This window comes from Heterodontus francisci, chromosome 29, assembly GCF_036365525.1.
Source record: "Heterodontus francisci isolate sHetFra1 chromosome 29, sHetFra1.hap1, whole genome shotgun sequence".
Lineage (NCBI taxonomy): Eukaryota > Metazoa > Chordata > Chondrichthyes > Heterodontiformes > Heterodontidae > Heterodontus > Heterodontus francisci.
Window position 1 is genome coordinate 29702336 of NC_090399.1, and position 15957 is coordinate 29718292.

At 44.7% G+C, this 15957-nt stretch overlaps 1 protein-coding gene across 3 annotated transcripts in view; it reads left to right on the forward strand.

The window, feature by feature from the left end:
- The window catches only part of c29h6orf136 (chromosome 29 C6orf136 homolog), a 40904-nt gene that overhangs the window by 8271 nt on the left and 16676 nt on the right, over positions 1-15957 (forward strand). For all 3 annotated transcript variants that reach the window (XM_068009658.1, XM_068009657.1, XM_068009656.1), the window contains exon 4: positions 11130-11218. In XM_068009658.1, the coding sequence (XP_067865759.1) occupies positions 11130-11218 (89 nt within the window). The remainder of the gene's footprint in view (positions 1-11129; positions 11219-15957) is intronic.

The window sequence follows — 15957 nt, forward strand, 5'->3', positions numbered from 1 at the left end:
ATCAGAAAATATCATTATACATTACCTAGACTCCTGCTTTACAGGTTGAAGTACTTGCACATTTATCCAGTGAGCAGCTGCGATGCAGAGACGAGGAAGGTCCTGAGTGATTATTATAAAATATGCAGTATTTATATAAAATGATCACTGTCAGGACTGTAGTCTACGCACATATAGTACTGTACTGTGTGTGTATAGACTAGGGTCCTGACAGTGATCATTCTATATTTTTAATGTAAATACTTTATTGTATATTTATAATAATTAATCACTCAGGACCTTCTTGGTCTCTGCATCTCAGCTGCTCACTGGATATACTTGCAGCAAGTATTTCAACCTGTAAAGCAGGAGTCCAGGTAATGTATAATATTTTCTGAGCCTTCGGGCAATTGCTGTGTTTATTTTAAGCAATACAGATACTGGTACATTGTGGCACAGCCTGTCTGGACACAACTCCATGCTTTTCTGTTTAACTTGTGACCAAACAATCACTGACTTTGTGGCTCTAATCTTCATCTTTTTAAACAACCTTTCAAGTCCAGCTAATAACTGTGTGTGTGTCCGACCCGAGCCCGAAAGCCGGACCTGGAAGAGCGACCCGACCCAATCTGACCTGACCTGAACCCAACACGTCGTTGGGTCCCGTCGGGGTCGGGTAGCAGGCCTTTAGAGGAGGGGGCATGGGTAGCAGGTACACTGGCGGCTTTCCTCCTCCTGCCCCATCCACCACCACTGCCGCCAGCTCAGTGACCATGGAACAAAAAGGTGGGACTTTCCTACTCTGCCCTTTGTTACCTGCTCCACAACTCTGCTGCCAATATCCTAACTTGCACCAAGTCATGAGCACCCAGCACCCCTGTGCTTGCTGACCTACATTAGCTCCTGCTCTGGCAATGCTTCATTTTTAAAACACAGTGGGACTCGGTTGCGATGCCCTCCACAGTCAAATAATCTGATGACGTTCACTGACTAGGATCACACAAGAGAATGACCATTTGCACAAGTTACTGGAGGGTTTTTGTAAACCTATACTGAAATGTGAGTCTGTCTGCAGGGGCTGAGGAGGATTTTTTAACAGGGGAATCCCGATGTTAGACCAGAGAGGCACACCCTTCCCCCACCTCCCAAACAAATGCCCCATCTTCCATTTCATAGAATGACAATATTTACAGGACAGAAACAGCCATTGGACCCAACAGGTTCATGCCGGGGTTTGTGTTCCATACGAGTCTCCTCCCACCTTCCTCCATCTTGTTCTATCCACATATCCTTCTATCCCTTTCTCCCTCATGTATATATCCAGATTCCCTTTAAATGTGTCTATACTAGTCATCCCAGCTACTCTCTATGGTAGCAAGTGCCAAATTCTAACTGCTCTTTTGGTAAAGAAGTTTCTCCTGAGTTCCTTATTGGGTTTATTAGAGACTACCTTATATTTATGACGCCCTAGTTTTGGATTTCCCCCCCCCCCCCCCCCCCCCCCATTAGTTGTGCTGTAAACTCCACTGAGTTTTGCATCAAGTCTGAAGTGTGCCAGCCAAAGAGGGAGAGAGAGACCTGGCAATGTGTCTCCACTGGGCATCCTCCAGTTTCTTCCAGTGGCTGCTGATTGGCAGTGATGAACTTAGATATGAGCTGCCCAGTCCAAAGTCAGAAGTGTAAGGGAGATTGGGGAGTCAGTGCTGGCTCTCAGGAGGGCAAGTGAATTTGAGAGTTTATTTTAAAGAAAATCATGTTTTCCTGTGACTCTTCAGTGACCTGTCACTTGATGTAAACCTGTGGTGAACACGTTGCAGTTAATTTTTCAGTTTGGGATTGTTACGACTAGGTGAGAAAGGTGTCTAGGGGTCTGTTATTATCTTCACCTGGTCTTATTGTAACAGGGTTTAATTTCAAACACTGTTTTAGATTAGATTTTGATTAGATTAGAGATACAGCACTGAAACAGGCCCTTCGGCCCACCGAGTCTGTGCCGAACATCAACCACCCATTTATACTATTCCTACACTAATCCCTTATTCCTACCAAACATCCCCACCTGTCCCTATATTTCCCTACCACCTACCTATACTAGTGACAATTTATAATGGCCAATTTACCTATCAACCTGCAAGTCTTTTGGCTTGTGGGAGGAAACCGGAGCACCCGGAGAAAACCCACGCAGACACAGGGAGAACTTGCAAACTCCACACAGGCCGTACCCGGAATCGAACCCGGGTCCCTGGAGCTGTGAGGCTGCGGTACTAACCACTGCGCCACTGTGCCGCCCCTGGTGAATCCTTGTTCACAGCTTTCCAATTATACGACAAAGAAACCAATTCACACAGGTTTTCTGAGCTTTAAAGAAGAAAGATTAAATTTTTATTAAAACTTAAACTCTAATACGGTTAACGCCAGTGGATACAAGACGTGCCCACGCTAGCATGCACACGTGATACACACATGCAAATAGGGACAGAAAAGGAGAGGAAAATATAGTAGAGGGGGTTTGAGGTACTATCAGAAGAGTTTCTTGTTTACTGTGTTTCGAGCTCACTTGACTGTAGGTAGTCTTGCTGTTCAGGACCCAGTGTTCTTCTTAAACCTTGTTCACGTAGGAGATTTTTCTCTCTTTGAGGTTCACGTGTTTTCACAAGATTCAGTTCTGTGGGAAAGAGACGGAGGCAGGCAGGACTGGAGAGGAGGTTCTGTTCCAACTGGAAGCACAAGGCTTTCCGAGTTCAAAATCATCTGTTGGAAGTTCAAATTCAAAACCTCCATCAGTCAGTCATGTGACCAAAACTGGTCTGACCTCTTCTTCTGTGTATTGGGGAAGCAACGACTGGGTCCCCCATTGTTCCAACACCGGCTGTTACTATGCAAATGTCTTCCCGGTCAGGGGCTTGCAATTTTAAGTTTTAATGTTCATGTGGCGAAATAATGTGTGCCTCAGTCTGGGCAGGCGATGGGCTTGCCTGACGGGTGATAACACCCATCAGTTCTGAAACAGTGAAAACCCAAAGCTGTTGCAGTGCCATCACAGTATGTATTTAGGAAAAGAAGGCCATTCAGCCTCTCGAGCCTGTTTTGCCATTCCACTAGATCATGGCTGATCTGTATCTTAACTGCACTTACATGCCTTGATTCATAACCCTTAATACCCTTACAATACAAAAACCTATCAATCTCAGTTTTGAAATTTTCAATTGACCTCGACAGCTTTTCGGTGGGAGGGGTGGAGGGAGTTACAGATTTCTATTACCCGTTGTGTGAAGAAGTGCTTCGTGGTACGGCCTAGCTCTAATTTTTAGGTTGCGTCCCCTTGTTATGGATTCCCTCACCAGAGGAAATATTTTCTCTCTATCGAATCCTTTAATCATCTTAACCACCTCAGTTAGATCAACCCTTAATCTTCTAAGCTTGAGGGAATGCAAGCCTGGTCTGTGCAACATAATTTAACCCTTTTAACTCCTGTGTCATTTTGGTGAATCTGCACTGCACCCTCTCTGAGGCCAGTATATACTTCCTGAGGTGCGATGCCCTGAACTGAACGCAGTTGCTCCGGATGGAGTCTAACCAGAGCTTTGTACACCTGTAACATAACTTCCACCCCTTTGTATTCTGGCCCTCCTTGAGATAATTTTTTTTATTGACTTATTTAGAGATACAGCACTGAAACAGGCCCTTCGGCCCACCGAGTCTGTGCCGATCATCAACCACCACCCACTAATCCTACAGTGATCCCATATTCCTACCACATCCCCACCTTCCCTCAATTCCCCACCACCTACCTACACTAGGGGCAATTTATAATGGCCAATTTACCTATCAACCTGCAAGTCTTTGGCTGTGGGAGGAAACCGGAACACCCGGCGAAAACCCACGTGGTCACAGAGAGAACTTGCAAACTCCACACAGGCAGTACCCAGAACCGAACCCGGGTCGCTGGAGCTGTGAGGCTGCTGTGCTAACCAACAAAGGCCAACATTTCATTAATCTTTTCAGCTTTTTTTCTGTACCTTTTTTTAGGTAGGGTGTAAATGATGGTTATAATCTACTGGATCTTTGACCTTGCATTTGAGGTTGTTGTCCTGCCATCAATCTAGTCCATGTCAGTTCTCTGTAAGCTACGGTTAGAATTGTTTAATGGGTGATTATTTTGCAACGCAGTGGTTTCGTACACTGTCATTTTAGAAAGACAGCCTGGCAATGCCTTTGGTTTTCTTACTTTTTAATAGAGCGAAAGGGTTGTGCCCTTTCATTTCATTGCCATTTTTTTGCATTCTTCCCTTCATTGGGTGTATAATTTTGTAAAACCACACAATTTTACAGCACAGAGAGGGACTATTTAGCCTGTTGTGTCTGTGCCGGAGTGCTCTATTCGGTTAGTCTTACTCGTGTTTGTGTGTGCTGCTGCCTTACTTCCCTACATTACAGCAGTGACTACACTTCAAAAATACTTGATTGGCTGTGGAGCACTTTGGGACGTTCTGAAGTTATGAAAGGCGCTGTACAAATGCATGTTCTTTCTTCCTTTCTCCGTGTTATTTAATAACGCTCCTTTGAAGCACCTTGGGATATTTTACTATTAAAAACACTACCTAAATTTTTATTCGGTCCTGGCTAGGCCAGCATTTATTGCCCATCACTAATTACCCTTGCAGCTTGTTGTTTAACAGGCAGAGTGCGACGTGTTTCGCATTTGATGATATGGTAAGCGAATGTTGGGAGTAGTGCAGTTTTAAATTTCTGCTTTCACCTCACTGCTAGCCAGTTGTTCCCTTTGTATTTCCTTCTGCGGTTGGCATGTAGAAACAAAGTATTGTGCTCTGAGACTCGTTTATGCCAAGCGCAGAGGAGTGATATGATGGAGGGGAAAAGTTAAGACTTGTGTGTAAGTTAAGTCTTACGTCGGTAGTGGGCAAATTATTGGAGAGGATTCTGAGAGACAGGATTTATGATTATTTGGAAAAGCATGGTTTGATTAGAGACAGTCAGCATGGCTTTGTGAGGGGCAGGTCATGCCTCACAAGCCTTATTGAATTCTTTGAAGATGTGACAAAACACATTGAAGGAAGAGCAGTGGATGTGGTGTATATGGATTTTAGCAAGGCGTTTGATAAGGTTCCCCATGGTAGGCTCATTCAGAAAGTAAGGAGGCATGGGATTCAGGGAAAGTTGGCTGTCTGGATACAGAATTGGCTGGCCCATAGAAGTCAGAGGGTGGTAGTAGATGGAAAGTATTCAGCATGGAGCTCGGTGACCAGTGGTGTTCCACAAGGATCTGTTCTGCGACCTCTGCTCTTTGTGATTTTTATAAATGACTTGGATGAGGAAGTGGAAGGCTGGGTTAGCAAGTTTGCCGATGACACGAAGGTTGCTGGAGTTGTGGATAGTGTGGAGGCCTGTTGTAGGTTGTAACGGGACATTGACAGGATGCAGAGCTGGGCTGAGAAGTGGCAGATGGAGTTCAACCTGGAAAAGTGTGAAGTGATTCATTTTGGAAGATCGAATTTGAATGCGGAATACAGGCTTAAAGACAGGATTCTTGGTAGTGTGGAGGAACAGAGGGATCTTGGGGTCCATGTCCATAGATCGCTCAAAGTTGCCACCCAAGTTGATAGGGTTGTTAAGAAGGCGTACGGTGTGTTGGCTTTCGTTAACAGGGGGATTGAGTTTAAGAGCCGCGAGGTTATGCTGCAGCTCTATAAGGCCCTGGTTCGACCACACTTGGAATATTGTGTTCAGTTCTGGTCGCCTCATTATAGGAAGGATGTGGAAGCTTTAGAGAGGGTGCAGAGGAGATTTACCAGGATGCTGCCTGGACTGGAGGGCATGCCCTATGAGGAAAGATTGAGGGAGCTAGGGCTTTTCTCATTGGAGCGAAAAAGGATGAGAGGTGACTTGATAGAGGGGTACAAGATGATGAGAGGCATAGATAGAGTGGATAGTCAAAGACTTTTTCCCAGAGTGGAAAGGGCTATCACCAGGGGGCATAATTTTAAGGTGATTGGAGGAAGGTTTCGGGGAGATGTCAGAGGTAGGTTCTTTACACAGAGAGTGGTGGGTGCGTGGAATGCGCTGCCAGTGGTGGTAGTAGAAGCAGATACATTAGGGGCATTTAAGCGACTCTTGGATAGGTACATGGATGATAGTAGAATGAAGGGTAGGTAGTTAGTTTGATCTTAGAGTAGGTTAAAGTTTCGACACAACATCGTGGGCCGAAGGGCCTGTACTGTGCTGTACTGTTCTATGTGGTGCCGTGTAATCACATGCCAAAGAATTTTTGAAAATGATCCTTGACATTTTTTTATGAGGGTTAAGTTTTCATGCCATGAGATTGATTAATCTGAACCAGTAATACCGGCTTCAGTACAAGAGCAGGTCAGAGGCTAGGAATCTTGCGGCTAGTAACTCACCTCCTGACTCCCCAAAGCCTGTCCATCATCTACAAGGCACAAGTCAAGAGTGTGAGGGAATACTGTCCACTTTCCTGGATGGGTGTAGCTCCAACAACAGCCAAGAAGCTCGATATCATTCAGGACAAAGCAGCCCGCTTGATTGACACCCCATCCACAAACATTCACTCCCTTTACCACTGACGCATGGTGGCAGCAGTGTGTACCATCTACAAGATGCACAGCAGCAACACACCTAGGCTCTTTAGACAGCACCTTCCAACCCGCGACTTCTACCACCTGGTAGGACAAGGGCAGCAGATGCATGGGAACACCACCACCTGCAAGTGTTCCCCTCCGAGCAACACAGCATCCTGACTTGGAACTCGCAGCTGTACAAAACTCTGTTGCGGCCGCACTTGGAGTATTGCGTGCAGTTCTGGTCACCGCATTATAGGAAGGATGTGGAAGCTTTGGAAAGGGTGCCCATAGACATATGGATGAAAATGGAATAGTTTAGGTCAGATGGTTTCACAGGTCGGCGCAACATCGAGGGCCGAAGGGCCTGTACTGCGCTGTAATGTTCTATGTTCTATGTTCTATATCACCGTTCCTGCATAGTCGCTGGATCAAAATCCTGGAACTCCCTTCCTAACAGCACTGCAGGTGTACCTACCCCAGTGGTTCAAGAAGGCAGCTCACCACCGCCGCCTTGATGGCAATTAAGGATGGGCAATAAATGCTGGCCTAGCCAGCAACGCCCTCATCCCAGGAACGAATGAAAAAAAGGTTTTCTCCAATCGCTTGGTAGTGATTTCGTGGTAAAGAACACATCCCAGTCTGAGCTCGCCCCTGTATAGCTTCCTGAAATCAACCTTTTTTGAAACTGGTGTCCAAAACAAGTGAAGTGAATGAATTTTGTGCCCAAACCTACACCGGCTGCAAGTGGGTATAAAATGTCAACCCTGATGCATTGCTCAGTGATGCTTGAATAGATTCGCTCTGCGTGAAGTATGTCAACAGTGCTGTAGAATCAGTCACAAACACAGGGTTATTCGCCAAATATATAGCCTTGTATGCCTGAGGTTGTGTCACGATGAAGTGTTATTGACGCATGATTACATTTCTGTCAACTTTGAGGCTCAGTCAGAATGAATGGTGAAGGACTGAACAGAGTAGGACTTTTTCTCTCTACCAGACATTTATTTTTTTTAATCCAACTCTGGGATGTGGAGGTCGCTGGCTAGGCCTGCTTTTATTGCCCATCCCTAATTGCCCTTGAGAAGTTGGTGGTGAGCTGCCTTCTTGAACTGTTGCAGTCCATCTGGGGTAGTTTGAACCCAGAAATTTGGCTTTATTTTTATAACGGGAGGTGTGGTGATGGCCAGTGAGTGGAAGTGTTGATTCCACTCTGGCAATGTAATATTTTATTATGCTATGCAGAATATTACATAGCCTTTTTCTGTGCTGCATATTCGATTTGCCCCAACTAGTTTTTGCTGGTGTTTGTACTCTACAGGAGTCTCCTTCCTTTCCATTTACCTCCTCTCAGCCTTTCAGCAAATTTTCTCTCATATACTTGTCTAGTTTCCTTTTAAAAGCATCTAAGCTATTTGCTTCAACCAGTTCCTGTGGGAACGAGTTCCAGATTCTAATTACTTTGAGTAAAGAAATTCCTCCTTATTTCTCCTTTGGAATAATTAGTAACTGTCTTGAATTTATGGCCTGTAAGTTTTAGATTCTTCCACAAGTCGAAACATTCTCTCCATATGGACCCTGTCCAATCCATTTGTAATTTTAAAGACCTCCATCAGATCATCTTGAAGTCTTTTGTTTTCTGAAGAAAAAAGCTCCAACCTGTTCAGTATTTCCTGAGTGCGTAAGCTCTCAGTTCTGGTACCATTCTTGTAAATCATTTTTGTTTGCACTTTCTCCAGTTCTTCTGTATCGTTTCTTTGTAATATTTTTCCTCTTTGTTTCATCCCGGCCCCTTTTTGCTCCTGAAATCAGTGATTGACTCATCAGTGTTGTGTTATAGCAGAGCACTCAGAGAACAGTGGTAGAATCGGGCAGAGTCAGCATGGATTTACGAAAGGGAAATCATGCTTGACAAATCTGCTAGAATTCTTCGAGGATGTAACTAGTAGAGTTAATGAGGGGGAGCCAGTGGATGTGGTTTATTTGGACTTTCAGAAGGCTTTCGACAAAGTCCCACATAAGAGATTAGCATGCAAAATTAAAGCACATGGGATTGGGGGGGTAGTGTATTGTGATGGATAGAAAATTGGTTGGCGGACAGGCAACAAAGAGTAGGGATAAATGGGTCTTTTTCCGAATGGCAGGCAGTGACTACTGGGGTACCGCAGGGATCGGTGCTAGGACCCCAGCTATTCACAATATACATTAATGATTTAGATGAGGGAACTAAATGTAATATCTCCAAATTTGCAGATGACGCAAAACTGGGTGGGAGGGTGAGTTGTGAGGAGGATGCAGAGAGGCTTCAGTGATTTGGACAAGTTGAGTGAGTGGGCTAATGCATGGCAGATGCAGTATAATGTGGATAAATGTGAGGTTATCCACTTTGGTAGCAAAAACAGGAAGGCAGATTATTATCTGAACGGCTATAAACTGAGAGGGGAATATGTAACGAGACCTGGGTGTTCTCGTACACCAGTCGCTGAAGGGAAGCATGCAGGTGCAACAGGGGTAAAAAAGGCAAATGGTATGTTGGCCTTCATAGCGAGAGGATTCGAGTACAGGAGCAGGGATGTCTTGCTGCAATTATACAGGGCCTTGGTGAGGCCATACCTGGAATATTGTGTGTAGTTTTGGTCTCCTTATCTGAGGAAGGATGTTCTTGCTATAGAGGGAGTGCAGCGAAGGTTTACCAGACTGATTCCTGGGATGGCGGGACTGACATATGAGGAGAGATTGAGTCGGTTAGGATTATATTCGCTGGGCTGGAGTTCACAAGCGTGAGAAGGGGGGGAGGGGATCTCATAGAAACCTCTAAAATTCTAACAGGACTTGACAGGGTAGATGCAGGAAGGATGTTCCCGATGGTGGGGGAGTCCAGAACCAGGGGTCATAGTCTAAGGATACAGAGTAAACCTTTCAGGACTGAGATGAGAAATTCCTTCACCCAGAGAGTCGTGAGCCTGTGGAATTCGCTACCACAGAAAGCAGTTGAGGCCAAAACATTGTATGTTTTCAAGAAGGAGTTAGACATAGCTCTTGGGTTTAAAGGGATCAAAGGGTATTGGGTGAAAGCCGGAACAGGCTACTGAGTTGGATGATCAGCCATGATCATAATGAATGGCGGAGCAGGCTTGAAGGGCTGAATGGCCTACTGCTCCTATTTTCTATGTTTCTATGTGCGCCAGCTAGCAACATTGAGAAGCCTGATTTGAGAGTGGGAATAAAAACTACAAATGCTGGAAATCTGAAGTTAAAACAGAAAATTTTGGGAAAACACACAACGGGTTCCCCAGTACCTGAAAAGAAAGATAGCTTAATGTTTTGAGTCTAGACTGTTCAGCTGAAAAAGTAATAAATTTTTTCAGACTATCCATGGAACTCTGTACACTAGAGAACTGTGGATACTCAATCGTTGACTATATTCAAGACTGAGATCGATAGATGTTTTTGGATGCGAAGAGATATGGAGATAGGCTGGAAAAGTTGAGCTGAGGTAGATCATGAGCCATGATCTTAAAGAATAGAGCAGGCTCGAGGACCTGTATGGCCTAGCCCTGCTCCTATTTCTTATGTTCTTAACTGAAGGGACCTTCACCAGTGAGCACAAGCCTATCCTTGCCCTGACTTCTGCACGAGTACGTTTTTCAGCACGGCTAGCTGTATCCGCGATCGAGAGCGGGGACCCTACTAATTTACTAATCTGTTTTTCCTTCTCTGTCTAGCTGAAACCAATTATAACACCCCTGCGGCTGCTTCAGCTAACTTAGCACTGACTACAGTTGGAACTTTATATTAAGCTTTGGGCTTTTCCCGAATGCTTTTGTCCCCAGGGACAATGCAGCTTCCATAGGCAGAGTAAAACTATGATCCAGAACCTATACCCTTGTACATGCCATACATGGGTTAGCAAGTCTACCAGTTTTCTCCAGATTGTGATGTGTACTTAACTGGAGATTGCACGGGGTGCCCTCTTAAGACGCTGCTTAAAACTTAGCTCTTTGACCAAGCTTCTGGCCTCATATCTCCTTGTGTGGCTCGGTGTTGAATTTTGTTTGATAATGCTGGTATGGTGCCTTGGGTTGTTTTAACATGTTAACGGTGAATGTGCTGTCTCAGTGCACGTTGTTGTTATGTTTTCCTGAGCTGCCTTTTCTCCAGAGTTCAGTATCACAGCAAGCATCGACGTTACCAACTGAGCACCTGGGAGAGCTATTGAAGAAGCAACATTGATTAGAAGACCAAAACCATTTCCTTGAGGTGTCCTTTCCCCATCTAATTAACGTTCAAAATCATGGGCATCCACTTCCTGTCTATGTAAACTTGTTTATGATGTTTGTTTACACTCAGTTACAGATTGCAATGTCAGCATATCCTTTCAATTTGCAATGTCAGGTGTCACAGGCTGCAGCCATGAGTTGGCATTGTGCAGCAGCTTTCTGAAGTCATTCTCCCAATTGTTGTTGCCAACTTGCATACTTAAAAAAATAAACTTTGGCTTGTTCCCAAGTGATCATGTGAACTAGTAACCAAAAATATTTTTTATGTTTTCAGTTGCCAAATTTCTTCCTGAAGCCGCACGATTATGGGATGTACTCCCGAAACATAGAATTCATCAGCCAGTTTCCGCGGATAAAGACGAGGTGTGTACCTGCTTCCTTTTTGTTCCAAACGTTGTGAGATGTGTAACAAGGTCCATATCAAAAACAGGAAAAGGCCATTAAACCCACGAATCCCATTCCGTTTTAACTGTTGTGATGGTGCTCTCGTGTCGCTAACTCTTGATGGGGTCTTGAATAGCTGTTCGTAAATACAAGTGTGTCGGGGGAGGGGGGTGGGATTCTTGGTCAAGCTAGGTTTTTAATGGGACCTTCCTCACTGTTGTTCTGCCAGGCCCCAATAAGTACACTCCTTTTACAATATCTTTATTCCCTTTGAAGTTTTCCAAATCATGGTGTTATTAATGTATCTGACTGGACTGTTACTGATGGCTTGTGCATGTAGTACAGATCAGGATTTAAAAACAAGAAACATTGGAAATACTCGGGTCTGGCAGCATCTGTGGAGAGAGAAGCAGAGTTAACGTTTCAGGTCAGTGACACTTCTTCAGAACTGAGTCTGCTTCTCTCTCCACAGATGCTGCCAGACCTGAGTATTTCCAGCGTTTCTTATTTTTATTTCAGATTTCCAGCATCTGCAGTGTTTTGCTTTTATTACAGATCAGGATATGCTTTGCATTTGCTGCATATAGAGACTGGCTATACAATATGAGAGTAAACGCAGGAGAACAGCACATTTACGTTGCCATGCTGGCACCCAGTCAACAGTATAAGCACCAGCTGTGGTTCAGCGAGTAGCACTTGTGCCTGTTGGCCCCTATTCCCCCTGTCTCCTTCACCCTCAACTCCAATGACAAATGTGAGCAGCTAATGGCCTTGTTTGTCACCAAGATTGAGACCATCTGATCAGCTGCCTCTGTTATTTCCCTCCCTTTACCTAGCCCACTGGGCCAAACTACCTCTGAGACTACTTCTTGCCCTAGACCTGAACTTTTGTCTTTTCTAGTTTCACTTCTATGAGAGCCACCTTCTGCTCTCTTTACCCTATTCCCACTAAACTACTGGCCATCAAATTTCGCTTCCCGGCTCCCATGTTAGCTGACATTTCTGTTTCTCTCCTCCGGTCTGTCCCTCTTTTCTTCAAATCACCCCCTCCTCAAAAAAAAACCCTTGACCCCCTCCATCCTTGCAAACTACTACCCCATCTCAAGTGTTTGAAATTGTTGTCGCCTCCCATCTTTCCCAGAACTCCATGTTTAAATCGCTCCAATCAGGTTTCTGCCCCTACCACAGTACTAAAACAGCTCTTATTAAAGTCCCACATGACATCCTGCATGACTGTGAAGAAGGAAAACTTTCCCTCCTTGTCCTTCTCAACCTGTCTGCAGCCTTTGACATGGTTGACCCTCCTCCAACGCCTTCCCACTGTTGTCCAGCTGGGTGGGACTGGACTCGCCTGGTTCTGTTCTTGGCCATCTAATTGTGGCAAGAGAATTGGCATCAATGGCTTCTCTTTCCATTCTTGCATTAAACTCTGGTGTCCCCCAAGGATCTGTCCTTGGCCCACTCTTATTTCTCATCTTCATGCTGTCCCTCAGTAACATTATGCAAAAACAGTGTTAGTTTCCCATGTACGCTGACGATGTCTGGCTCTACCTCCTCCACCACCTCTCTTGATCCCTCCACTGTCTCTAAATTGTCGGACTGCAACATACAGTACTTGATGAGCGGAAATTCCCTCCAATTATATATTGGGAAGACTGAAGCCATTATCTTCAGCCCCTGCCCCCTATTCCCTCCCTCCCTCTCCCTGGCAACTTTGAGGCTGAACCAAACTGTTCACAACCTTGGCGTTATATTTGACCTCACAATGAGCTTTCAACCACATATCTGTGCCATTACTCAGGCAACCTATTACCACCTCCCTAAAATCACCCGACTCTGCCGCTGCCTCAGCTCTTCTGCTGAAACCCTCATCTATACTTTTGTTACCTCTAGACTTGACTATTCTAACGCAATCCTGGCTGGTCTCCCACGTTCTACCCGTCGTAAACTTGAGGCCATCCAAAACTCTGATGCCTGTGTCCTAACTTGTACCAAATGTCATTTTCCCATCACCCCTGTGTTCGCTGACCTACACCGACCCCTGGTTAAGCAACGTCTTGATTTGAAAATTCTCACCCTTGATTTGAAATTTCCACATGGACTTGCTCCTCCCTATCATTGTAATCTTCTCCAGTCCTACAACCCTCCGAAATGTCTGCTCCTCCAATTCTGGCCTCTTGAGTATCTCCGATTTTAATCACGCCACCTTTGGTAGCTGTGCCTTCAGCTGCCTGAGCCCTAAGCTCTGAAATTCCCTCTCCCAACTTCTCTGCCTCTCTACCTTCCTTGCCTTCTTAAAACCTACCTCTTTGACCAAGCTTTTGGCCATCTGCCCTCATATCTCCTTATGAGGCTCGGTGTGATATTTTGTTTTATCATACAGCTGTGAAGCACCTTGGGACATTTTATATAGCACCTTTTAACATTTTAAATACAAGTCCTAGCTGAGTCAGTAGGTTGGGGGCTCAAGTCCCACTCCAGAAACTTAAGTACAAAAATCCATGCTGATATTCCAGTGCTCTTCTGAGGCATGCTGCATTGTCAGAGGTGCCGTTTTTCAGATGCGATGTTGAACCAAGGTCCTCTCTGCTCTCTCAGGTGGACATAAAAGATCCCTTAAAATCATGTCGATGCACATAGAAAAGTTGGAAAGCAAAGATGAAAATGTTGCGTAGTTGTTGCAAATTCGCTGTCATCCAGGTGGAAGATTATGAATGTCACCAAGTTCTGGAAATGTGAAGTTCTGACCATTGGGAATTTGCAGCCTCTGGAGCTTATGAAGTTCCATCTAGTGGTAGTCCTGTGCAGCTGTAGGAATGGCTGTGTGAATGCTTGTAACTGCTCAATTATTGGGAAATCCTGTCGGGGTCCTCCCCTGGAGACTTGACATAGTGATTGATGCCCAAATAAGGCGTGTGCCACTCACACAATAGGCCAGCGTTTATGCTTGTTTGTGCTAGTATTATCAACGCAAAAAATCAGGGGATTTTAAATGTGAGTTACATGAAATGTAAATCGAGCTTCCGTGCACATTAACGCTAGTTTAAAAGTTATCACGCCTGAGGCCGGTCCCGCCCACAGAAGTAGCCGCACCCCCAGACAAGGAGTGCGTATTTGACAATTGCAGCCACTTGCAGAGGCAAATTGAGCTTTTTTTTTGGGCGCCCAGGTACTAGTAGGCATTTCTTTTAAGAAGAAAAATAACTTGCTAACAAATTGTCGAAGTGTGCATAATAAAACTAGTAAACGTTTCAGTTTAGTTTTCAAGTAATTTTTACATCAAGTTACTCACCGGAAGGACTGGAGACTCATTTGAATGCTTATTCTTTGTGACAAACCCATTTTCAGCTGTATTCATAAACTGTACCAGCTTAACCACTCGAATACATTTAGTTAATATTAATGCCAAGAAAAAAAATACATATCATTACGCTGGTTCAAGGAAGATTTTGTGTTTGTAATTATGCAAATAATTTTGCGCAGAAACTTGAACTGTAACTTCCCTTCGGAAAAACAGCACGATTTCAAGTGTGCCCAGTTTCTCAATTGCACCCAAAAGCAGAAGCTGTGCCTCAACAAATTTAATGTATTTTAAATATGGATACTCATCTGTGACACCATACTATTATCTGTCTGATGCATGACATTGGTGTGGTTTACTGTGGGCCAGAAGTGATATTACTCCAGTCAGTGTATCGAATTTTCCAAAGCCTCTTGCACAGCCCGGATTATTACCTTGGGAAGATTCCTCCCAATGGGTCGTATTAAGGACATTCTGTTCCATTAAGTGGAACCATAGAACACATACTGAGCATCTTGTTCGATTTAGAACATCTTAAAGAAAGACATGTATTTACATGGCTCTTCTCATGGCCTCGGGGTGTGCCAATTTGTTTCACTGCCAGTTTTGAAGCTCGTCACTGTTATGATGTGGGGAATGCAGCAGCCAATATGCACACAGCAAGGTCCCACAAACCGCAATGTAATGGAGAACTTGCTTTAGTAATTGTTGGTGGAGTGATTAATAGTGGTCAGGACACCGGGGAGACCTTCTGCTCCTCGAAGGAATAATGTCATGGGATCTTTTGACTCTGCCTGAAGGAACAGATGGGGCCTCGGTTTAACATCTCACCTGAAAGTTGGTGCCTCCGACAGTACTGTCTTTTGTGCTCTAGTATTTGGAGAGGGACTTGAACCCATAGTCTTCTGACTTGGGAGAGAGTGCTATCCACTGACTCACCGCTCACAAATAAGTACTTTGGTACTAAGCACCATTGTCACTGATCATGCTTTTAGCCTTGGCACTAATAGACTGTAAGAAAGCTTGCAACTGCAGCAGAGCATTTTAGTGTCAGTATAGATTTTTTATGAAACTGTTGTTCCCGACTGCCACCAGTGACAGACCATTAACCTGCAGGTACTTTTACTCGAGCTCAAATGATTCTCTCTCAGCAACACAAATTTGGAATGACAGATTCTGTTATATTTTCTGGGGAGAGTGGACAGAGTTTCACAGTTTAAGTGGACATAGTCTTAAATTTTCATATTTCACTGAAATTCTAGTGACAACACTTCAGGCTGTTAGAATACGCAGTGGCGGCGCAGTGGTTAGCACCGCAGCCTCACAGCTCCAGCGACCCGGGTTCAATTCTGGGTGCTGCCTGTGCGGAGTTTGCAAGTTCTCCCTGTGTCTGCGTGGGTTTCCGCCGGGTGCTCCG